Below are 26,809 nucleotides of genomic sequence, written 5' to 3'. Positions count from 1 at the left end.
TGTTTCAGGGAACAAGAAACAGCTGGCTCAAGGGGAAGAATCAAGGATGTCAGCACTAGATTTAGATCCCACTGAGGAGGAGGATTCCTGATCGGAGGTTTTAGTAGGAAAATTCCTTTCAAGAAGGCCCTGCAGAGCCTATGGGACATAATATTATGATCTGCTATCCCGACGTGAAAGTTGGAGATAGCAGCCAATTGAACTCTGACTGTGGAAGAAGAGGAGCCTGCATGAAAAATCTCTGCTAAGAAGTCCAGAACTGCCTGAACAGGGGCAGTAAAAGGATCAATATTTTGGGCCTTAGCCCAATAAGAGAAACGTTTCCATTTGCTTGCATAAATCCTCCTGGTAGAGGATTTTAGTGAAGCTACTATGATGTCTCTAACTGGGTTAGAGATCAAAGGAAGCCTGGCTAAGGAAGGAAGTGGAGCAACCATGCTGTGAGGTTGAGAGAAGGGATTGACCGGTGCAGCTGACCTGATTGGTGAATCAGAAGATCTGGCACTGGGTCCAGATGCCACGGCTGCACCAAAAGGTGATGATGGAGGAACGGGAACCAAACTTGTCGAGGCCAGTAAGGGGCAATGAGAATCAATTTGGCTCTCAAAACGGTAGCTTTCTGGATCACCTGAGGGATCAGAGGAAATGGAGGGAAGGCATAAAGAAGTCCCTGGGGCCAATCCTGGGTCAGAGCGCCTCTGGGGGGATGGCCTGATAGAGGGAAGAGGCTGAAGAAGTCTGGACATTTGCTGTTTTGGGGAGTAGCAAAAAGATCGCAACATGGACGACCCCATTCCAGAAAAATCTCTTCCGCTATAGACTGCTTGAGAGACCACTCGTGAGGCATGAGGATAGCTCTGCTCAATCTGTCCGCTATAATGTTGGTTTTCCCAGGGATATGCGTTGCTACCAGAAACCGATGAGAGGAGATCGCCCATTGCCAAAGTCTGAGCGCTCGACACAAGGGGTAGGACTTGGTTCCGCCCTGTTTGTTGATATACCAAACTACAGACATGTTGTCTGTTTGGACTGCAATTGTCCCTACGGGAAGAAAGTCGTTGAGGGCTTGCAACGTTAAAAGCACTGCTCTCATCTCCAGGACATTTATGTGCAGATGGTACTCGAACGGTTGCCACGTCCCATGAACCATCCTGCCCTGATAATGACCCCCACCCGATCAGGAGGCATCCGTGGTGACAGTGGCTATCGGGGACGGAGGTACAAAGCACCTGCCTTGGTGAACCTGAGACGATGTGATCCACCAAGTAAGATGCTGTTTGCATGTCTGTGTCACCAGAATCTGGTGATGCATTGGAAGTTGCTGGTATGACCACTGTGTGAACAGCATCCACTGAAGGAGGCGCATGTAGAATCGAGCCAGGGGAAGAAGAGTAATGGCCGCAGCCATGAGACCCAATACCTTTAGAACCATTCTGGCCTGTATTTTCTTGTTGGCCAGAATGATCCTGACATGGGTCTGAATGTCTGAAACTCTTTGTTCTGTAAGGGTAGCTGACATCCAAACAGTGTTTAAGTTTGCGCCTATGAAGGTAATAGACTGGCAGGGCGATAAGGATGACTTTTCGAAGTTTATTGAGATGCCTAAATGAGAACAAAGGTCTATTGTGTAATCCCTGGCTTGTATAAGCTGATGCCTGGTGGTGGCTGACAGGAGCCAGTCGTCGAGATACGGAAACACCTGGAATCCTTGAAGTCTCAGGTGAGCCGTGACCACTGCCATGCATTTGGTGAACACTCTGGGGGCTGTAGTGAGACCAAAGGGCAGGGCTCTGAACTGGAAGTGACTGGACCCCAGCCGAAGCGGAGAAATGTCCTGGAGCCCCTGTGAATTTTGATGTGATAGTACGCATCCTGAAGATCTATTGAGCACATCCAGTTGTCCTTCTGTAAGAAGGGCAGAATTGACTGAAGAGTGACCATTCGAATCTTGTCTTCCTGACAGACTTGTTGAGTCTGCTGAGATCCAATATTGGTCTCCAGTCTCCGTCTTTTGGGGACCAAAAGAACCTTGAGTAGATTCCGGCTCTGAATGGTCTATTGTAACTGGCTGAATGGCTCTTTTTGCAGTAGTTTTTCGATTTCTGACTCTGCAATCTCCCTTAGACCGGTGGTACATCTGGAAGGGAACTTGAGGGAAGGGACTTTCCTCGAAAGGAATTATGTAACCCTTGGATATGATCAACTGTACCCATCTGTCTTGAGTGAGGGAATGCCAGGCTTTTGGGTACAGTGATAATCTTCCCGACTGCCTCCAAGGAGGGACAGCCGGGCAACACCTCAGGGATGCTGAAAGGGCTTATCAGAGAGAGGCTCCCTGTTTCCCTGGTTCTTCGGACCCCTCTGCCTCTAGAGCGCGCCTGTTGTTGTTACCCCTCTGCCTCTAGGGGTAAACTGACCACGTGAATCCGGCGTGACTCCTTGGGATTTACGGTACCACATCTTCCCACCCTTCTGTCCTTTGGGATAAGGCCTAGAAGGGGTGGAAAACGGACTCCAACAGCAGAAAGAGTCTTGCCGTCCTGCTCGCACCTGGTCAAGGTTTCCTTCACCTGAGGGCCAAACAAAGCTGACCCATCAAAGGGAGAATTTGTGAAGGACGCCTTAAAGGGATCCGCAAAATCACATAGCCGCATCCAGGCTTGGCGTCTAAGAGCCACACCTGTGCCTGCGGCTCTACTCGCTCCATCCGCAGCATAAGATATTAGCCGCATGGAGGAGTTAACAACAGAATTGAGGGTTCCTAGCTGCGAAGCAATCTTTTCTTGAGCCCCTGCAGCTGTAGGATCCTGAACTACTTCTCCCAGCTCCTTCAGGATATCTCTGGAGTCTGGTGAAGTGACAAAGATAATTCAGCTTAACGATAGCAAAGGTCGCTGAGGAAAACATCCGCTTGTACCTATCCATGGTCCTAGAGTCCTTATTAGGAGGATGGACAGGCACGGAAGGATCTGCAAGTTCCTTTTTGGTGGCCGCAGCCACCACCATAGCATCAGCGGGGACACCCTTGGTAAGGAATTGTTTGTCACTCGGGGCAGTGATAAATTTTGAAGGCCTCCTAGGGACTGGCTCTACAGAGTCAGGAGCTGCCCACGCCTTCGTGCAATAACCTGCATAAGGGGTCGAAGGCGGAGACACCCAGGAGGTGGAGGGCCGAGATCCAAACGCCTCTAGGTATACTGACTCATCCTCAGAGGGATTGTTGGTGGGCCAGTTTCCCTCTGTTTCAGAAGTTCTAGGATGTCTGAGAAGGAGACATCCTCAGAGGGGATCTAGGGATCCCTCTGACTCATCAAAGTCAGTATCCGAAGTGACAGACTCGGGGGAGTCTACATGCTTCCTCTTACAAGTCCTCTTCCTAGGAGGATCTCCCGAAACATCAGGAGAATCCTCGGAAAAGGGGGAAATTCCCAATGGGGAAACCTGAGGCGGAGGATCTCTGGGTCCTGTAGCAAGAGAAGTGGCAGAGATGTCAACAGGTACTATAGAGGGAGGAGCTACGGGAACAGACTGCTGACTGATACCAGTGGCCAGTACACTCTTCATCACCTCGAATGCTCCCCTTCCAGGCAGGTCCGAGAGAACCCGCTGCGAAGAGCTAGGAACTCCAGGGACTACCGAAAGGGAAGTCTCCGAGGCAGATGTCGGAGCCGAGCTCACCAAGGCCGAGGCTCCAAGGGGAAGAGCGGGCTCGGACAAGGGTCCGATGCCACTCACCCCCTCGGAGGAGACCATGGAAGCCCGACCACCGAATCCCTCTAAGGAAGGTCTCGAAGAGGAGATAAGAGTAGAGGCTGAAGGAACAGAAGGGGGTATCCGTCCTCCAGCCGTAGCAGTAACCATGCCCGAAGACTCCAACTCCAAGCTCTGGGGTAGAGTTGAAGGAGGAACTGTAACGGGGTGTGGACCAACAGTCGCCTGCTGAGACGGACTGTGTAACATTTGGGCCAGTACCTGTGACTTGAGTAATCTACTGACCACTCTCTCTAGGTCATGATCTGACAACCTGGATGACCTTGAAGATCGGCTCCGATGGCTCCGTTCGATAGAAGAGGTGAAGCCAGAGCCGAAAGTATCGGCTCCAAGGAAGGAGACCTCGACCTCTTCCTGGAATGAGCCATCGGAGCCGATACTATAGATCCTGTCGGAGCCGACTTCTCGGAGCCGACAGGAAGCCTCGATGTATCGGCTCCAGCCGGAGCCGATACAGCCACCAAAGTAACGGTGTCGGAGCCGATCGGAGCCGACACCGATGCCTGTGCCACATGGGTGTCGGAACCGATCGGAGCCGACATCGAAGTGGTCAATACAGATTCGGCACTGATAGCCATCGGTGCCGAAAGCTTTGTCACGCCAGAATCGGCTCCAGCCGGAGCCGATCTCGACTCAGTACGAGTCGGAGCCGAGGCCGCAGGCTTAGATACAGAAGCCTGGGCCTTGGCAGGTCTTGCTGATTTAGGTGGAGCCGACTTAGCCGGAGAGCCCTCCGGCTTAAGAAGGCCCCTAAGAATCAGCTTATTACGTCTCTCCTGCAGGACTCTCTGGCTGAAGGAGTGACAAATAGCACAGGAGTCCTGCAGGTGAAGAGGGCCCAGACAATACAGGCAAGAAGTGTGACCGTCTGTCAGAGACATCTTCTGACAGCACGAGTCACACTTCTTAAAACCTGAGACCCTCTCCTTTGACATGGTGCTGAAAACACAACACACACACACACCAGTCAAAATTAACTTAAACAAAATACCAAAAGGTATTCTATAAAAACCAACACACACACCCTAACAGGGGGGGGATGGGATAGGGAAAGATTGACTAACAAAAAATTAAAGGAGACAGGGAATTTCTGTCAGAAAGGGTAGAAATATAAACTTAAACTATCAATAAAGGTGTTTTTGACTAAAAAGGGGCTTAAATATCACAAAAGTGAACAACTTACCAGGAGCTGGTAAAAAGAAGACCTCCTAAGCGAAGCGGCAAACGAGATCTGGGTACTTACCGCCTTGCATCATGGGATATGGGGCTGCCTCGAGCTGGTAAAAGTGACTCTCGAGCTTTAGCAAGTGCCGAGTCGGAGCCGAGGGATCGGCTCCGAACCCATCAAGCAAGAATGAAGGCGAGATTGACAACTTAACATTGCAAGTTATTGTTTTGTGGCGTTAAATCATTTTGGTTCACCAACCTGAAGAGGCATTTTGTTTACTGGTTCTGCAAGTGCTTTGGTTTGTTGTGATTTTTGGTACTGCTTCCAAGCACTTTTTCCTTCTCAATTACGTCTTTATTTAGTTATGCAATCCTCACTGATTTGCCAAAAAAACACAGTTTTTATGAAGACCAAATATATGAGACAAAAAAAAAAAACTGGACATTCTGCAAAAATCTGGGCAGTTGAGAGTTATGATCCACAGTTCTGCACTAAACTGCTACAATATGAACATCTATATGTACATTACTCATCATTCTGGTCGGCATTAAGTGGGAATGGAGTCTGGTATGAATGTGTTGTTATAGTATCAACACTGTGGTGCATTCCTGTCTGTACAGCCATGACACAGTAGTAACTTTAAACTACAGAACACATTGTAAAGGCTACAGACAAAATGGCTGCTGTAGTTGGTAGAACAGTGGTGGAGTAGTACATCCCCTTATGTCCCATTTCTCAACTGCAAATTATTTGAGTTTTTTGTTTTTTGTAATTCACCTTTTAGTAGGTAAAGTGCTTGAAAAACTATTTTTTTTTTAATTTGCTACGCTAATTATGTATACTATTTATTTATTGTCTTTATTTACCAAGAAAGTCAAAAATCCTTTTTCAGAGAAGGCCCAGTGAGAAAAGCTCCACATATAATACTTTATATGCGATACACTAGGAAAATAAAATACAGAAACAGAGATTCTGGATACTAGCAATAATTACACAGGAATGAATACATGTTGCAATATAGTGCATAATTATAATAGATAACAGCAAATACTAAGAATTAGCAAAAATAACAGTGACAAACAGCATATTAGTTTCAGTTAACAGTAGTGTAGGTGAACTGGAGTCAGAAATAAGCAGGAGGGGGAGACAAATGCATGTTCACTGCCAAATAAAATTAATAGGGTAGTGCAGACTCTTTATATGAGAAGCGTGACAGCTTGAAAGTGAAGAAAGATATGGGAAGGAAACAGATAAGATAGATGAAAGTAGATAAGCGTAAGGAGAAGTAAGTTCACTGAAGTATTTATGCTAGTAATTCTATCCACATATGATATTTGGGGGAGTGAATAAAATAGACAGGGTGCTTATTTATTGTTTCAGTTTTAGTATACTATCTATATAGGATATCCAGGCACTGACAGCCATTTCTTTGTCAGATAATATTTTAGCTGGATTTTGAAGGAGGCTCAACAATGTTCTTGTCTCACAAAGTAATGGCATTCCTAATTTTTAACACACAGGACGAGAAAAAAAAAAAAAAAGAGTCATCTGCTGAGTTGTTAGATTCAGTGATGTGAAGGAGGAGGTTGTCGGTAGATCACAACAATCTAGCTGGAGCATAAAGCTGAAACAGGCTGTTAAAGGATGGACATTTGTCTTGCTTGTAGACAAGGTTATGAGCTGTAATGCAGTTGGAAGTATGTGAGATTCAAGCACACCTTGTAGTACAAAACAAAATAAATAATTCTGAAAATGTGTGGGCCTTGGCATACATGGTGCATTCCTGGATAAAATACTGCTTGATGTATACGACGACTGTGGTCAGCTCCAATTATAACAAAATGGTTATGTGTTTAAGAAGTAAATGTTCAGCCCTCACAATATACCACTACAATAGCTGCACTTTACAAATTAATAACAGACTGCATGGCATGGTTACAGCAGGGTAAGCTTCAGCGGTGATACTTATACCTGCACTGAGTTTAGTGGTTCCAATCTATCTGCACTTTAACTGAGGTCCACCATGGAAGGATGCCTCTAAAAGACATGCCGCTAAACAATAATCTGTAAATAAATAAAATACTTCAGCTGCTACCACAAAAAAGTGTTTCTACTTTTATTATTCATGCATGCCTCAGAGCAGCATCCTCATTTCAATACCTGTTCTTGCAGTTCAAAGATAAGATCTCTACAATGGCTGTCACTGGTATGCCATCTGAATTACTACAGGTGCACTAAAGAAAAGGAACTAAATCACTGAGCGTCACCAGTTCATCAAACAATAAAAAAGATGACTGGTGCAAAGTGAGTGGCAATATATGGGGGGGGGGGGTCTCAGTGATATCAAAACAGAACAGAACAATCACTAGATAAATGCCTTCTGCAGAATGCTCCTAGTCACTGTTGTAGGAGAACCACCACACTGACATTTGTTTAAAACTTGGATGGTGTAGGTGGACATAGCAGAGATAAATGACGAAGGGAGTGCCTACACCCAAGTGTTAAGAAATGAAGAGGTTCTGAACTGAAGGTTGGTGTTGGAAGAGTTGTAAACAGCAGTTACAGCCTGTTGTGGGCTTTCTACAGCAGGGGTTGCTAATCAAACATTAAAAAAAACATTAAAACACTAAAAGAATAACAAATTAAACAGGCACCTAGTCCATCTTGAGGAAAGGTAAGATACATAATGGTTTAACAGTAGACACAGAAGTAATAAAGAAAGCACAGGTCTGGATAAGCTACTGTTCACCACATAATTTTCTGCCTACATTAGGTAATAGCCGAGAATCCCTAAAAACTGGCCAATACATACACAAATAATTGCTGTTTTCATCCAGCTTATAATGGAGGAGCTGAGGAACAGTGTTTCTTTTACAATGTCACTGTATTATATCACTCTCCACTCAAAAATGCAATGTTCATACCACAAAATGAAGGTGTGAGAACTAAAGTAGGTGGTGTATCAATATTCAATAAAGATAAATACACCTCTAGATTGGTTAAACAGCATGATTCCGTTGAATTATTTCAGGTGCAATTGAATGTAGGTAAAACACCTCTTCAGGTCATTGCCAGCTACAGGACCCCCTCCATGAATCAGGACATCCACTCAGCCTACTTGGATCTACTTGAGTCAGTTAAGATACAACCAAACACTACTAACCAAAAAATATTAAACACTATACAAAGACTGTTTGCAGGGAAACGAGACATGCTGCATTCTGACCAGTTGTTATGAAGTGCCACAGATATTACTAGTACTACAGAAAAGACGTCTATTCTGTGGAAAAGAACTACTGCATCCAGTCACAATAAAAGCTGTACAACGTAGTATATAAAAGACAAAAAAATGGAGACAAGCTAAACTGAATTTTAATTTACTTATAACACTGCTACTTCTATTGTTTGCTAATACTTACTTTTTGAAGCATGCATCTGATGACTATCAAAGCCTGCAAATGTCTCAGCTCTTCTGGGGAGGGTGACAGGACCGACACTATCATCCTGGTTTCCATTATTTATGAGCTGTGTTCCAAGAGGTCTTCCTATGTTCCTACTCACTAAGAAGTGCAAAGTCTCCACTAAAAATAAATCAATAAAATAAATTAAACAGCAATAAAACTAAACAGGAACATCAAATTACTTTTATTTAAGGCACAAATGAGTAACTGTGCCTACAGCATTAGTAAAAAAGAATATATACTCATTATTTCAACTTAAAACTAATTACAACACACATAAAAAGAGTACTTACGGTTTTGCTACAAGCACTATTACTCTTAGAATCTTTTCCTTACAGTTCTGGAATGAGCACAAAAAAAGAAGTTATGTACTCACCATAACGTTCCATGTTTGTTATCCTTGATCTCGCCTTCCTTCTTGCTGGTTGGGTTTGCAGCCGATTCTTAGCTCCGACTCGGCCATATACTACAGCTCAATAGCTTTTACTGGCTCGAGGCTAGCCCCTGTCCCAACATGCCTATCAGTAGTTACCCAAATCTCGTTTGTGATAACCCAACACTAGACTATGCAAGTAAAAAAATTACTATATTTTACATATAAGAGAACACCTGCATATAAAGGTGTAAATAATCAGCAAAGCGACAGAAAGGGAGTCTAGGTCTAACCAACTGGTACGGTAAAGGGAAACTCAGCCAGTGTAGCCAATGAAAGGAACTCCTCTCGATCCTCCAGGAAGGGGGAAGGAGGGTGGGATGCAAGAAGGAAGGCGAAATCAAGGACAACAAACATGGAACTTTATGGTGAGTACATAACTTCTTTATGTTATGTTGTCCTATCTTGCCTTCATTCTTGCTGGTTGGGACCGCTTTCCCCAGCACCTGTTTCTTGGGTGGCTTACTGGAAAAAACTCTTCAGGACCATGGAACCAAAGGATGCCCTGTTCCAGGAGGCCACATCTACTTTGTAAAGAGTGATAAAAGTATGAGGATTAGCCCATGTAGCTGCAGCACAGATCGAATATAAATGCAGTCTGCTTTGAAAGGCAACAGAGGTAGCCAAGGCCCTAGCTGACTGTCCTCTATTTTTTTCTGGTAGTTTTTTGTTCTTCAAATCGTAGACGTAGATGATAAGTGTCGGAAAGCCACTTAGATAAAGTCACTTTTGAGACTGAATAACCTTTCTTATTCTCTGCAAAGGATATAAACAATTGGTCAGATTTTCTGAAGTCCTTGGTCCTGTGTAAACAAAAACGTAACTGTCTATGAACGTCCAATTGATGGAGCTTATACTCTGCCTTGTTGCCATGATTAGGGAAGAATACAGGAAGCTCTATGGATTGATTCAAGTTGTACTCTGAACACACCTTTGGTAAGAAACTCTATCTTTGTGGAAAATCAAGTACAGGGGACGAAGAGATAAGGCCTGTAATTCTGAAACCTCCTAGCTGAGGTAATGGCAGTTAAGAAAAGGATCTTCCATGTCAAAAATTTTAGTGGGAACAAACTATTTGAAAATTTCTGCAAAGCAAAACAAAAAAGCTCCGTAGAATCAGGCTCAGAACTACTAATATATTCTTACAACTATTTAATGAAGCGCTTTTCATCACTTTCAATAAAGCAACTTCTTCATATTATCTAAAGAAGTTGCTTTATTGAAAGCAATGAAAAGCGCTTCATTAAATCGTTGTAAGAATATATTAGTAATTCTGAGCCTGATTCAACAGAGCTTTTTTGTTTTGCTTTGCAAAAATTTTAGTGGACAAGAAGCAGCTGGCTCAAAGGGGGGAGGAATCAGAGCCGCTAAAACTAAATTTAGGTCCGGGGGGGTTCTCTTATTGGAGGTCTTAAGAGGATAGTACCTCTTAGGAATGCTTTACATAGCCTATGGGACATAATGTTAGAGCCCATTTCTCCCACATGGAAATTAGAAATGGCAGTCAGCTGAACCTGGATAGTAGCTGCAGCTGCTCTTCGCTCAAAAGTTTCAGCAAGAAATTTGAGAATCTTTGAAATGGGTGCAATAAAGGGATCGAGCTCATTCTTGTTTGCCCAACAAGAGAACCTCTTCCATTTACTAGCATAAAGTTTCCTGGTAGTGGGTTTATGGGAGGAAATCAAAATGTGTTGAACTGCCAGGGAAATATCAGGAAGCCTGGATAAGACCAGGAGTGGAGAAACCAAGCTGTCAGCTTGAGAGTTTGGATGGAAGGGTGGAGTGCACCCAACTGATGCATCAAGAGATCTGGCACTGGGTCCAGGATCCAAGGCTCCCCCTACAGATGAGACCAAAGGAATGGGAACCATATCTGACGAGGCCAGAAAGGGGCAATGAGGATTAACTTGCAACCCAGCAACTTGCTTTCTGAAGAACCTTGGGGATCAGGGGGAATGGTGGAAAGGCATAAAGCAGTCTTGGGGGCCAATCGTGAACAAGTGCGTCCCTGGTTGACTGTCCCAGTGATGGGAATAGGGCAAAGTAGCTGTTGCATTTGTTGTTGAAGAGGGTGACAAAAAGATTGCAGCACAGCTGGCCCCATTTGCGAAAAATCAAGTCTGCAACTTCCTGTTTCAGGGACCACTCGTGAGGCATCAGAATCACCCGCTGAGCTTGTCCGCTATCACGTCAGATTTCCACAGGATGTGTGTTGCTATCAGAAAGCATTGAGAAGACATCACCCATTGCCATACTCGTAGAGCCTCTCGACACAAGGGATAAGACCTGGTTCTGCCCTGTTTGTTGATGTACCATACTACCGACATATTGTCTGTCTGAATTGCTATAGTCCCTGTAGGTATAGAGTCTTGTAGTGCTTGCAACGCCAGAAGCACCGCTCTCATCTCTAGGACATTGATGTGCAAGTGGTACTCATGTTGTTGCCAAGTACCTTGAACAGTCTGTCCCAGATAATGCCCCCCCCCCCCCTATCTAGGAACCGTCTGTGGACACTGTGGCTACAGTTTGGGGGGTTAGAAACAATCTGCCCATTGTCACCAGAGGGGAGTGAAGCCACCATTCTAAATGCTTCTTGCGGGACTCTGTGATTAAAATCTGATGTGACATTGGTAAATCCTGGAATGACCATTGAGCAAAAAGGAGCCACTGCAGAATTCTCATGTGGAAACGCGCCACAGGGACCAGAGTAATTGCTGCAGCCATTGAACCCAAGACTTTGAGGACAAATCTTGCCTGAATTCTCTTTTTTGCCATGAGGATTGAAACTTGACGATGAATGGTTGACACCCTTTCCTGAGGCAGTCTTGCTATCATGGCCCTTGTGTCTAAATCTGCCCCTATAAATGTAATATACTGACAAGGCAACAAGGCAGACCTTTCATAGTTTATGGTGATGCCTAGTTGTCTACAAGTGTGAGCTGTGGAGTCCCATGCCTTGATTAGCTGATGCTCGGTGGTGGCAGTGAGGAGCCAGTCGTCTAGATATGAAAACACCCGGAATCCTAGATGCCTCAGGTGAGCCATAACTACTGCCATGCATTTGGTGAACACCCTGGGGGCTGCAGTGAGACCAAAGGGCAGAGCTCTGAACTGGTAATGACTGGCTCCCAACAGGAAGCATATATACCTCCTAGATCGCCTGTCCATTTTTATGTGGTAGTACACATCCTGGAGATCGACAGAGCACATCCAATTGCCCTGACCCAAAAAGGGAAAAATAGACTGCAGTGTTGCTATCCGGAACTTTGTTTTCTTGACCGATTTGTTCAGTCTGCTGAGATCCAAAATGGGCCTCCAGTCCCCTGACTTTTTTGGAAGTGCCGGATTCAACTTGGTCTGCGGGGACTTCCTGGATGGCTCTTTTTTCTAGCAACCTTTGAACTTCTAGGTCTGTTTGATCCCGAAGACTGGGGCATCTGGGCTTTACTGTTGTTTTCTTGTAAGGGGTGGATGGGAGAAGGGAATTTTGTAACCTCTGGATATTATCAATAGTACCCATGTATCGTCCATGATTGTCTGCCAGGCTTTGGGGTACAAGGATAACCTGCCCCCGACTGCCTACAGAGGTAGACAGTCGGGCCTCCCTTCAGGAGCACTGGAAGGGCCTACCAGAGAAGGCATCTCTGTCGCCCTGATTCTGCGGACTCTCCCTGCTGCGAAACTGGCGTCTTCCGTTATTATTTCCCCATTTTCCCCTGGGAGAAAAATCTCCACGTGTGTTGGGCGAAGCTCCCTGGGATTTCAGGAACCACATCTTCCCGCTCTTCTGACCTTTAGGGTAAGGTCTAGAGGGAGTGGAAAAACGTATTCCCACAGCAGACAGATTTTTGCCATCCCGTTCAGACCTGGTAAGAGTCTCTTTTACCTGAGGCCCGAACAGCGACGAGCCGTCAAAGGGGGTGTTGGTAAAGGAGGACTTGAAGAGCTCTGCAAATTGACAAAGGAGCATCCAGGAGTGTCTCCGCAAGGCAACTCCTGTGCCTGCTGCCCTACCTGCTCCATCTGCTGCGTAAGAGATCAGCCTCATGAAGGAGTTAACTACAGAAGTCAAGGTCGCAAGCTGTGAAGCCACCTTGCCCACAGCTCCCTCAACTGTAGGATCCTGTAGGGTATTGCCCAACTCCTTTAGGAGATCCCTCTGAAGGCGTGTAAAGTGGGACAAATAATTCAGTGACCTGAGAGTAAAGGCCGCTGAACAAAACATACAAGAAGAAGTTTCTAGTTCTTTCTTGGTGGCTGCTGCTACCACCATAGCATCAACAGGTGGCATGCTTAGACAGAAAAAGCTTATCGTCTAGAGCAATTATGAATTCATTGGGCCTTCTCGGAAGTGGTTCCATAGTCTCTGGAGAGCTCCACGCCTTCCGACTCACTAAGGCCAACTGTGGATCGAAAGGTGGAGACACCCAAGAGGTGGAGGGTCGGGAACCAAATGCATCCAGGTACACAGACTCGTCCTCAGAAGGGGCAAGTGATTTCCAGTCAACCCTCTGCCAAAGGATTTCCAGGATGTCTGAAAATTAGACATCCTCAGAGGGGGGCTGTGGGGACCCTTCTGAGTCCTCCAAGTCCATGTCTGATGTCAGGGACTCAGGGGAGTCCAAATGCTTCCTCTTACACTTCCTCTTCCGAGGGACCTCCTCTAAGGGGTGCTCTGGGTAGGTTTCAAAAGAGGTGGGGTCGCCCAACGGGGCGTCCTGGAACATGGGTTTCCTACGCTTGGGGGGGGGTTTGGAGGCAGACACCGGCACCGAAGGAGAAGGAACCAATGGAGCCGAGGGTGGAGCGGTCTCAGAGGACAGCACACTCCTCATCACCTCGAAGGCATCGCGGTCCTAGCCAGAAAGAGTCTCCAGCTCCTCCGAACCAAAGGCGAAGGCTCTGAGGCTGATGTAGGAACCAAGCTCACCTGCGGCGAAGCCCTGAAAGGGAGAGTAGGGTCGGACAAGGGTCTAATGCTGCTCTGCCATTCAGAGCCAACGAGAGAGCATCGGCCCCCAGATCCTTCAATAGACTGGGGTAACGAGGAGATTGGAGCGGAAGTCAGAACCTCGCAAAATCAGCTTATTTTTTCTCTCCTGCAGGACCCAAGAACTGAAGGCATGGCATATAGGGCACGAGTCCTGCAGGTGTACAGCCCCTAGACACTATACACAGCTTGTATGCCCATCTGTAAGGGACATCTTTTGGGAGCACGAGTCACACTTCTTAAAACCCAAAGGTTTCCAACTCTTTGGTGGAATCCTTAGACATACTATGAGACCAATACTATCAATTAACAACAAGGACACTGATAATACACAAGTTAACTGCCAAAACTAGCTTAACTACAGACAAAGGCTTTCTTACTTTTTTTCTTTTTTTAGAAGGAAGGAGGGAAGGGGAGAACCTCTAAGCTAAAACGGCGAACTCCTCCAACCGAGGAGAGCCTCTAACTTGAATGGCTGCTCCTAGAAAAGAAGATAAAAAGGGAAAAGCCCTCTAACTAAACACAGGGCTGAAAGGAAGGAGATCCCTCTAAGTTAAATGGGTTCGCAAGGACAAGGTAGGCCTAAAGGAAAATGACGGCCACAACAACAAACAGCAATGGAATGTTAGAAAGAACACTAACCTATAAAGAAAAACACTCTAACACTAAATATCAAGCAAAATATTTGACGAAATATTTAATAAAATGTCTGAACATAGTCAAAAAGAAAAACACTTAGCCTGAGCCAGTATTCAGCAATCTCGACGCTGCAAGCGACAAATTAGATCTGGGTAATTACCGCTAGGCATGTTGGGATAGGGACTAGCCTCGAGCCAGTAAAAACTCTCAGGATACAGTATACGGCCGAGTCGGAGCTGAGGATTGGCTCCGAACCCAACCAGCAAGAACGAAGGTGAGATAGGGACAACATAACATAACAACTTATATCCACAGTTAGATTCATGGGGTTGAAGTCATGATTCTTACAAAGGTGGGATAAGACATTCATAAGCTACATACTGCTGAAGATAAAACATATTAAAAGCTCTACTACCACTTTTCTTTTTCTGGGGGGGGGGGGCTCAGGCTGTATACCTACTCAGTATATCTGTTCAAATGCGGATCATTTCTTCATTGTTGAATAAATCCGCATTCACTATCACCTCTTCCATATACACACATACATAGTATGAATTCCTTCACCCTACCCAACTAACTGTTTAATTTTATTTCAGTGTATTTACTCATATTGTTTACATTTTATACTTTATTAACAAAGTAAACCTTGCAACCAGGCATGGGTATCCTCTTTCTCCTTTATTATTTGCAGTACATTTAGAACCACTGGCAAAGAAAATAAGGGACTCAGAAATTCAAGGATAAAATTGGTACGGTAGTCAAGAAAAGATGCCTTTATTTGCAGATGCTATTATTTTGTACCTGACAAATCCAGAAAAAGACAATACAGGGTTGTGGAACATTATGAGACAGTTTCAAATCTTTTTGGGATACAAAATGAATGAAGCTAAAACAAAAGCAGTAAATTATGTACCCACACATGAACTGGTTCAGGAATACTCATATTTATGGGGACATAATAAAATGAAATATTTAGGAGTATGCATTAAAAATGATTCTCGTGCGGCAGCTAAGGATATCTGGGAAGAGATTAAACAAAAGATCATACAAAAACTGAGAAAAATGGAAGCTTTGTTATATGGATATGGATAGTAAGATACAAGCAGTTAAAATGTTTTTAGTGCCTTTAGTCTTATACACAGGTCAGGGATATTTTTATCAACCACAAGAGAAGTTGTGGCTAGCAATTAATAAAGAGCTGAATGACTTTATCTGGGAGGGGAAGATGGCAAGAGTCAAGTGGGGCAAGCTTAGTCTTCCATTAGAACAGGGCAGATTGGGATTACCCAATTTGAAGGGCTATTTCAGAGCTATACAGTTAAGACTCCTATACATAGCACAAGCAGAAAACCACAATTCAAAGTGGAAAGGGATGATGATGAAACACGGGGGAAGCTCAAAAAACAAGGACAGACTGGGATTTTGGATGCAGGCCTTTAAGAAGAATAACAATAATTATGCAGAATATTATGTCCATAAAGCAGCAGAAAGTATTCTAAGAATTGTACCACACCCGTTATCACTCCCTCCTTGGTCAGATCTGACCACAAACTGATAACCTTGGACATCCTCACCCCTCCACCTCCCCCAGTCAAAGAAACCATAGTCAAAAACCTTTCCAAAGCAAACTTCAAACTACTTGCATCCAAAGTGGAAAGCTTCACTATTCCCTTGCAGAAGGATAATGATATCCAGGATGTGGAATCCTACACCACGGCACTCTATATGCATTTTCAGGATTGCATGGACCGTGCTATCCCAAATAAAACCAAGACTCCTTCCTCAAGCAAGAAGAAACCAGTCTGGCCATAAGCAAACTTTACAATAACAGGAGGAGACTTATACAAACAAAGGCCAAATCTCAAGTAGAAAAATCATCCCTGATCAGCATTAGTAAGAAATTGAGGCCCTCATCAAGTCAACTAAAGCTAATTTTGAAAAGAAAGTTGCCAAGAATAACCATAAGGCCTTCTATGGCTACGTCAGAAACCTAAATGGCAATGCTCAGGTCTGTTCTGAGCTAGTACAAAATGGAACAAAATACAATGACCCTTCTGACATTGCCAACATCTTGGCTGACAGGTTCAGTGCAAATTTCTCCCCCACCTCACCACCTACAGGGCCTATTACCATTCCAGGGGATTGTGTAAGTCCAATTATTACTGATACGTTGGTTAACAAAGCTCTATCTAAAGCTAAAAACACTGCCTCCATGGGACCAGATGGTGTCCAGGCTGTGTCATACGCGAGCTCCAAAAGGAATTAACCCCGCATCTTAATACCCTGTTCAGTCTCAGCCTCTCCACAGGATATGTGCCCATAGAATGGCGCACGGCAACGGTGGTCCCGCTACACAAGGGTGGGGCCAGAACTGACCCTGGGAACTACCAACCAATAAGCCTGAATAGTCTGATCCATGGAGCGAATCATTATGGAACTCATAAATGGAGAGATTGGGAACCTCCAGTCGCTGGACCCCACACAGTTCGACTTTGTCAAGGGCAGATCATGCCTCCTGAACCTGGTGGATTTCTTTGAGACAGTTACTCAAGTTATAGAATAGGGAAAGGAGGTACACACGGCTTACCTTGACCTTGCTAAAGCATCTGACACCATTCCCCATTCAGGTATTATTGATAAGCTCACCAGCCTGGGCATAAACCCTTACGTCACAAGATGGATCGCAAACTGGCTCTCAGACAGATCCCATAAAGTAAGAGTAGTGGGATCTATGTCCGAATCCAGACCAGTAACACGTGGTGTGCCTCAGGGCTCTGTCCTGGGGCCCCTCCTATTTGGCATACACTTCTCAGAAGTACAGGCAAGCACGGAAGGGCTGTGGCTGACTAAGTTTGCAGACGACTGCAAACTGGGTGCTATAATAGAGTCTCCGGCCGACATGGAGATCCTCCAGAAGGGCCTAAATGAGACTGATGCATGGTGTCAAAGCCATGGTCTCAAGCTAAATGCAAAAAAATGCGTAGTAATCCCCTTTGGAAAAATCAGAGTACCTGCAAACTACAACATAGGAGGTAATCCCCTGAAATCTGAAGAAGAAATAAGGGATCTAGGGACCCAAGTAGATAGTCAGCTTTCCTTTGATAACCATGTTGCCAAAGTGGTTAGAAAATCCTTCTATGTGACCCATCTGATCACGAAAGGGTTCACTTGAGATCTAAGGATGTAATGGTGCCCCTCTACTCTTCCCTCATCAGACCCATTATTGAGTACAATGCACCAATTGGAATGTACCTGGCTAGACATCTCCAGCAGCTGGAAAGACCACAGAGGTACCCAACCAAGAGGATTACTGGCCTCAAACAGTTGCCCTATGCAGCATGATTGAAAAAGCTAAGACCGTTCTCTGTTGCATACCACTTTCTCAGAGGCGATCTCTGTCTAACGTACAGAGCCATGTCCAACCCAGAATTGTTGAACATGTTCCATCTTAGCAAAACCAAATCTACTCGAGCTACTCGCTCTAGGGATATAAACCTCAACACAACAATGAATAGAACATGCTGGAGGGATAGATTCCCTTCGCAGAGACTTCCCTTACTATGGAACAGGGTCCCGATCTACATAAGACAGAGCCCCTCACTATCACTCTTCAAGAGGAACCTTGATGAGTGGATGGGTAACAGAAAGTTCACACCGGGGATCACACCAACAGCACTACTAGATAGGGGCCAAGGGTACTAGCTGCTAGTACAAGGGTCTAGGGAACTACTAAAGGGGCGGTGAATACTGCACAACATGGCTGGGCTAATATATGCCTTCGGGCAGGTAGCCCAGTACCAACCCATGAACCTATAAGAACTAAACCAACACAGGAATGGAGAAAGGAGATTCTGCCGATAGGGATGACTGCAATTAGAGATACATACAAATAGGCAAGCGGGAGCTGGAATTTATTGGAGAAAACTGGCAAAGCAACCAAGGTATAGGGAGCAAATAACTAGAGAGGGAAAGATGATGGAATGAAAAGACGAAAAGAAATATTTGGACTGTAGGTTAGAAACTGCCTTCCCTAACAGGGACTGACATCAGAGTATAGGTAAAGTGAAAGAAACAGGGGGTCCTGAATAAAAGACCAGCACTGGTAGAGTTTTTAATAGAATCTAGAACAGAAGCTGCCTTTAAAAAAGGAATAATTAGTACAGCATATAAAATATTGCATGATAACTATAAGACTCAATCAAAGGAGGTTAGAAAGGGTTGGGAAGAGAGACTGGAGAAGCAATTCACAAAGAAAGAATGGGAGGATATATGTATGTCTCCCAAACATGCAACAAAATCTGGAAGATTTAAGGTTTTTGCCCAGAAATGTTTACACAGTTATTTTTATACCCCAAGTAGACTCCAAAGAATTTTTCCTCAGTAAAACAGTAAATGTTGGAGGTGTGAAGGGGAAGGAAAGAGGTAACTGGGAACATATTTTCTGGGAGCACGGTGAGTTGGCATACTTTAAGGATTCCCTGCGGGATGCCTTGTTGGAGGTGCTGATAAGGGAGACGATTTTTCTGAGCTATGATACAGAGTCGGAGTTGCCTAGACATGATAAGGCCTTGCCGTGTCTAATAATGGCGGCTGCCAAATATGCAATTACTAGAAAATGGAAATCAAAATCTAAACCAACTATACTGGAAGTAGTAAATATAGTAACAGAGATAAAACAACTGGAAATTACATCTTTAGAAAATGATAGGAGCAAACTACATAAGAAAAAATGGGAATTATGGGAACAATACATACAAGGAAGGAATGAAGTCTAAAAGGTGGCAGGACTTAAATGAGCTATGTAATGTTTGAGCAAGAAAGATTGGGTAGATTATAAGTGATGTGTGGTGTTTGCAGCTGGGAGTGTGTCAGTGCGGTGTAGAAAGCTTGCGACTAGGATTGTCAGTGTGGTTTGTTTTCATTTATATAAATGTATGATTGCCTATGTAGTACGTGATGGTTTAATAAAGATGTTTCTTGTTTGAAAACAACAGGCAGGAATTGAATGATTTATGTAATATTGCTTGGGTTATATGGTGTGTATAGCAATATATGTGAAGTATAATGCTTGTTATGTTAATATAGTTTGATTACTTTTATATGAATATAAATTTGCTTATGTCACAAATGATAATTCAATAAAGGTGCTTGAAAAAAAAAAACTTTTATTTCTTTATTTTCAGGAACAAGCGATAGAAGTTATGCATACAATACGTTAATGATGATACAAAGATACGCCATTTTATAGAGAGAGAGAGAGGGAAAAAAAAAAAAAAAAAAAAAAATAGAGTCCATAAAATTTGGCCAGAAGACCAAAGAAAATCTCCTGCTCTTCATCTGAAAATGCATTATGGAACCCTAAACCTCTAACTGAACTAGTAACAGAAGAGGCCTGACAAATAGTCACATGCTAAGAGGATAAATGCACCACCCTCAAAATGAACAGTGCTGTTTTGTTAAGACAGAAATTTAATATTTCAGACACAGCACGGAGATGGCATCAGACTAAATCCAAGTAAAGGAAAAAGCTTTGACTGGGTTACCAAGTCCAGGTACAGTTGTGTAAAATCTTACCATAACAATAGATGTCCTTTGTTACATTGTTGCAGTATATTTTACAAAAGGGATCTCCTGCCAAGGGTAGCCCCAACATTCAACTAGTATACAAAAGCCTTAGATTTTATGGATATCGGACTTTACACGTATGCGCCACGCTCCAGGCGTAGGACATAAAGGTGACTTATAGACATACAAACCTCAGAACTGAAAAGCCCAGCAGGAATAATTATTCCTAGGAACTTGATCTGGAAACATCCAATTTGTAATGCTTAGCGAATATATGGACCAAGTCCAAGTTGCATCCTCAAGGATGGAACTGGTATCCAAACCTTTGAAAATTTGTGCTAGAGGAAGCAACAAGCTCTAGCAGAATGAGCCTTTACAGAGGTAGAAAGACATTTCCCATGAAAGGAATAACAAAAATCAATGGCCTTAGTGATCCAGGAGGAAATGGTTTGCTAAGAAACAGCCAAACCTAGAGATATGGGATGAAAAGAAACAAAAAGTTGCCCAGATTTTCGAATGGCCTTAGTCTTAACAAAATAATATCTGAGCTGTCTATGCAAATCCAAAGTGTAAAAAACTTTCTTGCTAGCAGACAGCAGAGAAGGAAAAAAGGAGGGCAAATTAACAGACTGATTAAGAGGCAACTTGTTAACCACCCTGGGCATAAAAGAAGGATTAGTAAGATACCCTGTCCCTATGAAAAACTAAGAAAGGAAGAAATGCCATAAGATCCTGGAATTCAGAGACTCTCTTAGCTGAAGTATGGGTGAAAAGAAGAATAGTCTTCCAAGTACAACGTTGCAAGGAAGCTGAAACAGCAGGCTCAAAAATTTTCAAGAACAAAACTGAGGTTCCAGGAAGGTGGAATACGCTTCCTAGGAGGCCTGATATGAAGAATGCCTTTAAGAAATTGTTTGACATCAAACCTAGAGGCAAGAGGATGAGTCAATGGCAGACAAGCAGAAATAGCTGAAAGGTGAGATTTAACAGAAGAATATGCTAACCCAGCATGGAGCAATTCACACAAATAAGAGAGAACCGGGGAAATGGATCCCGGTTACAAGAAAGGTACCAGACAGCAATTCTCTTCCATATGAACAAGTATAATTTCCTGGTAGTGGATTTCCTGGCCTCCTGCAGAACCTTAAGCATGTCCTCAGAAAAAAACTGCCTAAAAGGGATCAAAACCTTATCAACCACCGTATCAGTTGAAGAGTGGACCCCCTGTCTTGTGTGAGAAGGTGTAGCCTGTGAGCTAACTTATGGTGATTGCCCCGGCTAAATGAAGAAGAAGAAGAAGGGGAAACTAATGCTGTCTGGGCCAAAAGGAAGTCACCAGAAAGATTTTGGAGTAGTCTTGCTTTATCTTGAGCAGGAATCAGAGTAAGGGGAGGGAAGACATAGAGACACATCCCCTTCTAAATCAGGGAGGTCAGAGATAGCCTCAGAAGCTTAAGAAAGAAGGGCTAAAACATACCTAGTCATACGGGTCTGGAAATTAATAGCCTGGAAAGCAAGGGTGGCACCTGTATACATCTTTTTTGTTCAAACGTTCCATAGCTCTACTGTCCTTGTCTGAAGGAAGTAATTTAGTAGAAGGCAAAGGTTTAGAAGGTTTGTCAGATGAAACAGACACTACAGAAGGACATCTCCACAAGAACTTACTGTTATCAGGTACCTTATTATATCCATCATGTTTCTTAGGGGCTGGAGGTGAAGAATCAGGGCTGACAAAGGCTGCTGAAAAGTTATCTAGAAAGGCAGCCAAGACAGGAGGTACAGCAGAGGGCTTAGGAGACTCCATCTGAAGGAGTTCATAATATCTCTCTAGATTATCAGAAACCTGAGAACAGTCCCATTTGAAATATTCCATCATGCAAGAGAGAGTCTGAACTATTAGAATCTTCCTCTTCAGATCCATAATCCAAGGGAGAAGGGATTTGAGGGAAGTATGCCAAAGACTCTTCCCCAGAATCCAAATCCTCTTCAGATACTCCTGCTCTCTGGAACTTTTAAGGGGAGTAGAAAGCCAAGAAGAAGCAGGCATAGAAAATCCTTGAGGAGGCTTTAAAGCCATTAAGGCATTAAACAACGCCTGAGTAAAAGTCCTTCCATTCATGCCAGGGATCTTTAGCAGCAAGGGAAATATGTTTAGTTTTCTGTTTTTTTTTCCTGAGGAATGTCTGCCTTAAAAACCCTAGGCAGTTCAAACCTTTGCTTACCCTCAAACAACATATTAGAATCTCCGTCTGAACAAGGATTTGTGGAATATTCTTTGGTCCCTTTGAAATAATCAGTCGAGGTTCCCCTCAACATACAGAGTGGATGTTAGCAGAGCCTCCGAGGACGTGAGAGAAGTCAGATCCATACGGTCTTCCAGTGGGGTTGTGGCAGAGGAATCGGATGCGACAAATGGGCAATCCTCTGGGCTTTCACCAGCATAGAGAAAAAGGTACGGGGGAGGTGGGACAGCAGCCGAATCAGACCTGAGTTTTTTTATTATTTATTTTTTTTAAAACAAGAATCGCCTTCATTAAATTGTCACTTATGTCATAGGAAGTCCATATACATATAACACAGCTTCCAGTTTCTCAGTTTTTATATTTTCTTTTGTTTAGTCTCTTCCCACATATCCTTAGCTGCCACACTGGAATCATTTTTAATCCATACTCCTAAGTACTTCATTTTATCATGTCCCCATAAATACTGATGTTGCTGAACCAATTTGTGTACACATGCATAATTTACAGTTATTGCCTTTGTTTTAACTTCATTAATTTTGTATCCTGAAAAGATCTGAAACAGTCTCAAAATGTTCCACAACACTGAAATAACCTTTTCTGGTTTTGACAGGTATAAGATAGTATCATCTGTAAATAGGGCCAACTTTTCATGACTATCATACCAATTATATTCTTACATTTCTGAGACCCTTATTTTCTTTGTCACTGCTTCTAAATATAATGTAAATAACAAAGTGGAAAGAGGACACCCCTCCATGGTTCCTCTGCTCAAGCAGAACTTCTCAGAGAGGAACCCACCCACTTCAATTTTCACCTCTGATAGCTCGTATAGCCTCCTACTCAACCTTATAATTTTATCACGGAATGCAAATGTTTCCATTGCCTGCTCATAAAGTCCCAGCTTACTCTGTCAAATACTTTCTCTACATCAAGATTCACCAACAACAGTGGTATTTTCTTACATTCTGCTTTCCTCTGGATCATCAGTGCTTGTTAAGGTTGTCAAACATTTTTATCCCTTCCACGAATCCATACTGATCCATATTTACCAATTTTGGCATCACGTTTGCCATTCTTTTATCCATTATAGACATAAACATTTTGTAATCATGGTTTATTACTGAAATGGGTCTGTATGAAGCTGGATCTGACAAGTCTTTACCCTCGTTAGGTATTACAGCCACCACTGCTTTCTTCCAGGATGTTGGTACTTCTCCTCTTAAAACACTGTTAAACAAAACCTTCCTAATCTTTATCATTTTTTTCCATCCTAACTTCCACAGGAATACCGTCTATTCTTGGGGACTTTCCTGCAAACTGGTTATACATGACCATTTTTACCTCATTTCCTCCTATCCTATTAGTAACTAAGAATCATCTACCGCTAACCTTGGCGTATTTAATTCTTCTCTAAATATTTCCATTTGTACCTTTTCTTGATTTACATATTTCTCTGCTTTACACAGACTTTCATAGAATTTTCGAAATACTTCTAGTACCTCTACAGGATCTCATGTTATCTTCCTTGTTAAAGGCTCCCTAAGCATGACGACAGCCCCTTCTACTTTCTGTTGCCAGATTCATTGTGTTAAAAGTTGTAATCATTATCAAAACAGTTGCTTAACAGCAATATTTGCAAACTCATGCATATTTTCAAGGTAATCTCTTATTTTGTTTAGCATTCTTCAGTTGCTCCTCTTCTTGTTCTGGGAAATTCCCCCTATGCTGCAATAGTTTTAACATTTGTCAGCCCCTTTAAATAATTCCTGTTACTTCTTAAAAAGAAAGGCAAAATAAAAACCGATAAGAGCCGGCAACTTGTAAAAAACTGGTTTAATTAGCGCTTTCGGTGGAGCAAATACTTCACCTTCTTCAGATAAAAAGTAAACCAATTAACAACGTATATATAACGTTCACCAACAATTAATCAATTAATTAATAAGGTTCAATCACAGTCATTATAACGTTAAAAGAAACAATCAACATAAAATGCAGTATCATTTCAATCCATCTCCTAAACCTCTATAATGTATGTTTAATCAAACATCCTAAATAATTTTAAGTGGTTTTAAAATAGTTTTAAAAAAGCTTTAAAAAAACTTATAATGTCAATGGCAGCAGCTCAAGGAAAACGTTAACCTAAACTGATGTAACATAAAACAGCAAAAAAAGCGTAATATAAACCCTTAAAGTAAGATGGGACCCACTAGGTCTTACATAGTGTTTCATTGTTAAAATATATTAAATAATATTAAATAATCTATGGTTTACATTCATATGCATTTTTTCAACAACAATTTGTTGTATTTTATCGCTTTAAAGATAATAATTTGAGAACACATTTGATAGACAACTCTTCGGTAAGACCAGGGAATACATATGCGGCTGTCCTAATCTGCCACATTAACTCATCAATCTCTAACAACAGTTGCCAAGGGCCACCCTTAGGGTCACTTAACCTACAGTGTAAAATGACAAATTTAAAGTTATGATCTGGATGTTCCAATAAGTGTTTCGCTAAGGCGTTGTTTGTACCCCTTTTGCTAATAGCATAACTGTGCTCGTAAATACGCTGTTTAATCTTTCTTTCAGTTTTGCCTATGTAAAAGGCAGTACATTGATCACATACAGCAGCGTATACAACCCCTTTGGACTCACAGTTAAATTTACCCTTAATATCATAAACTTTATCGTTAATGACCACCTCCTTTTTTGTTAAAATTGATTTACATTGAGCACTTGCCCCACACTTAAACATTCCCCGGTAGCCGTTAACTTTCTAATAACGCCTTAAGGTTGAAATTTCTTCTATATGTAATTTTAGGTTGCAAACCTAACTTATTACATAGAGTTGGGTCATCCATAATAACCCTCCAATTCTTGTTTAAAATCTGCCTAATAAATTCATAATCAATACAGAAAGTACACAAGAAACTAGTCTTATAAATCTTATTGTTAGTCATCAATAAGGCAGTGTGACCCTGTTCCAATTCCAATGGAACCATGTTTCAGATTGGTGTACCCAATAATGGTTTAAAAATGGCGTTTCAATGTCACTTCATCCTTAACCCGTGTAATGAGGTTGACGGGGTAACCCCTATTAGCAAACATTTTCTCCAAGTTCTGACATTCTTCTTCAAAATCAGGAACCTCAGTCACCATCCTTGCCGCCCTCACCATCTGGCCTTTTATAACCGCCTTCTTCTGGTGAAAAGGGTGACAACTACTAAAGTGTAGAAAGGCGTTAGAATATGTGGGTTTCCTAAATATCTTACTTTTGTACTTAAAGTTCTTCCTATCTTTCATAAGCTGAATGTCAAGAAAATTAATACAGTTTTCATCCGTTTGAAAAGTGAACTGTAAAAATTCTGTCAACCCCGTAATACTTGCTATGAAAAAGGGGACCAAAGTTTTTGGGCCTTTCCAAATGATGAACATGTCATCCTGTTACCTAGTGTACCAGGAGACATGCTCTTTAAACATCGGGTGGGTAAAAAGTAATGTATTCTCCCAATGTGCCATGATAACATTGGCAAAACTGCCCCCACATGGGGAGCCCATCGCCACACCAGACTTTTGCAAAAATAAATCACCCTCAAATGCCAATAAATTATTAGATAAAACCAATTCCAACAGGGTTTCTATAAGGTAAATAGTGTCCTCTGAGACCTTTCTAATAAACTAAAAGTCCCTAATCCACTCAATACCCAGGTTCTGAGGTATAACCGTGTAAAGATCTTTTACGTCAATTGTCACAAAGCATGATTCGGCCTGATACTCTAAGTTGTTAATATTTTGTAAAAAAGCCCAAGAGTCCTTACAAATTTGTGCTTCATTCTCAATAAAAGGCTTCAGCAAGTTGTCTACATGTTTAGCACATGCATATGTGACTGACCCTCGTACATCAACGATGGGTCTGAAAGGAGGGTTGACAATTGACTTATGCAATTTAGGAATGCCAAAAAAAGGCGGGTACCTTTGGAGCTAACATTAATAAATATTGATGTAAATCTATATCAATGTATGACTCCAAAAACAAATCCTCTAAAGTAGTTTTAATTTTCTTATAAGCCATGTTAAGCTCGTTTATCGAGATTTTCTTATAAACTTCAGTTTCTAAATGTTTTCTCATACTTTCTACATATACTTTGTGGTCCATAAGGACCAAACCCCCACCTTTGTCAGGCTTCATTGCACGTATATCACATGTATTCAGTAAATGAATAAACTCATATTCAGATGGCTTGATGTTAGTGTAAGAATTAGCATAGTTGTTCTTAGCTTTGTGTAACGCTCTTAGGTCAACCTCACAAATTCTTTCGAATAAACCCAAGTTTGGGTGCAAAGGTGGATGGAAGACACTAGAAACTCTTTTGGAGTTAACTAAAAGTGGGTTGTCACCTAATACAACATTTAAGTTTAACTTACGAACAAAAATTTTTAAGTCTAAGACCATTTTAACCAAGTCCATTTTCCTACTAGGGACAAAAGTTAAGCCCTTCGAAAAAAAGTTAACCCATTCTTGTGAAATGTCCAACT

General features: G+C 42.6%; 1 protein-coding gene across 1 annotated transcript in view; it reads right to left on the bottom strand.

Moving 5' to 3' along the window:
• Positions 1–26,809, bottom strand: part of AKAP13 (A-kinase anchoring protein 13) — a 2,349,678-nt gene that overhangs the window by 103,856 nt on the left and 2,219,013 nt on the right. Inside the window, exon 27 of the mRNA XM_044078370.1 lies at positions 8,359–8,520. Within this exon, the coding sequence (XP_043934305.1) occupies positions 8,359–8,520 (162 nt within the window). The remainder of the gene's footprint in view (positions 1–8,358; positions 8,521–26,809) is intronic.

Source organism: Protopterus annectens, chromosome 7.part0, assembly GCF_019279795.1.
Source record: "Protopterus annectens isolate FY-2018-M chromosome 7.part0, PAN1.0, whole genome shotgun sequence".
NCBI lineage: Eukaryota > Metazoa > Chordata > Ceratodontiformes > Protopteridae > Protopterus > Protopterus annectens.
The sequence above is the reverse complement of the archived record's forward strand: the minus strand, read 5'-3'. Positions and strand labels throughout refer to the sequence as shown.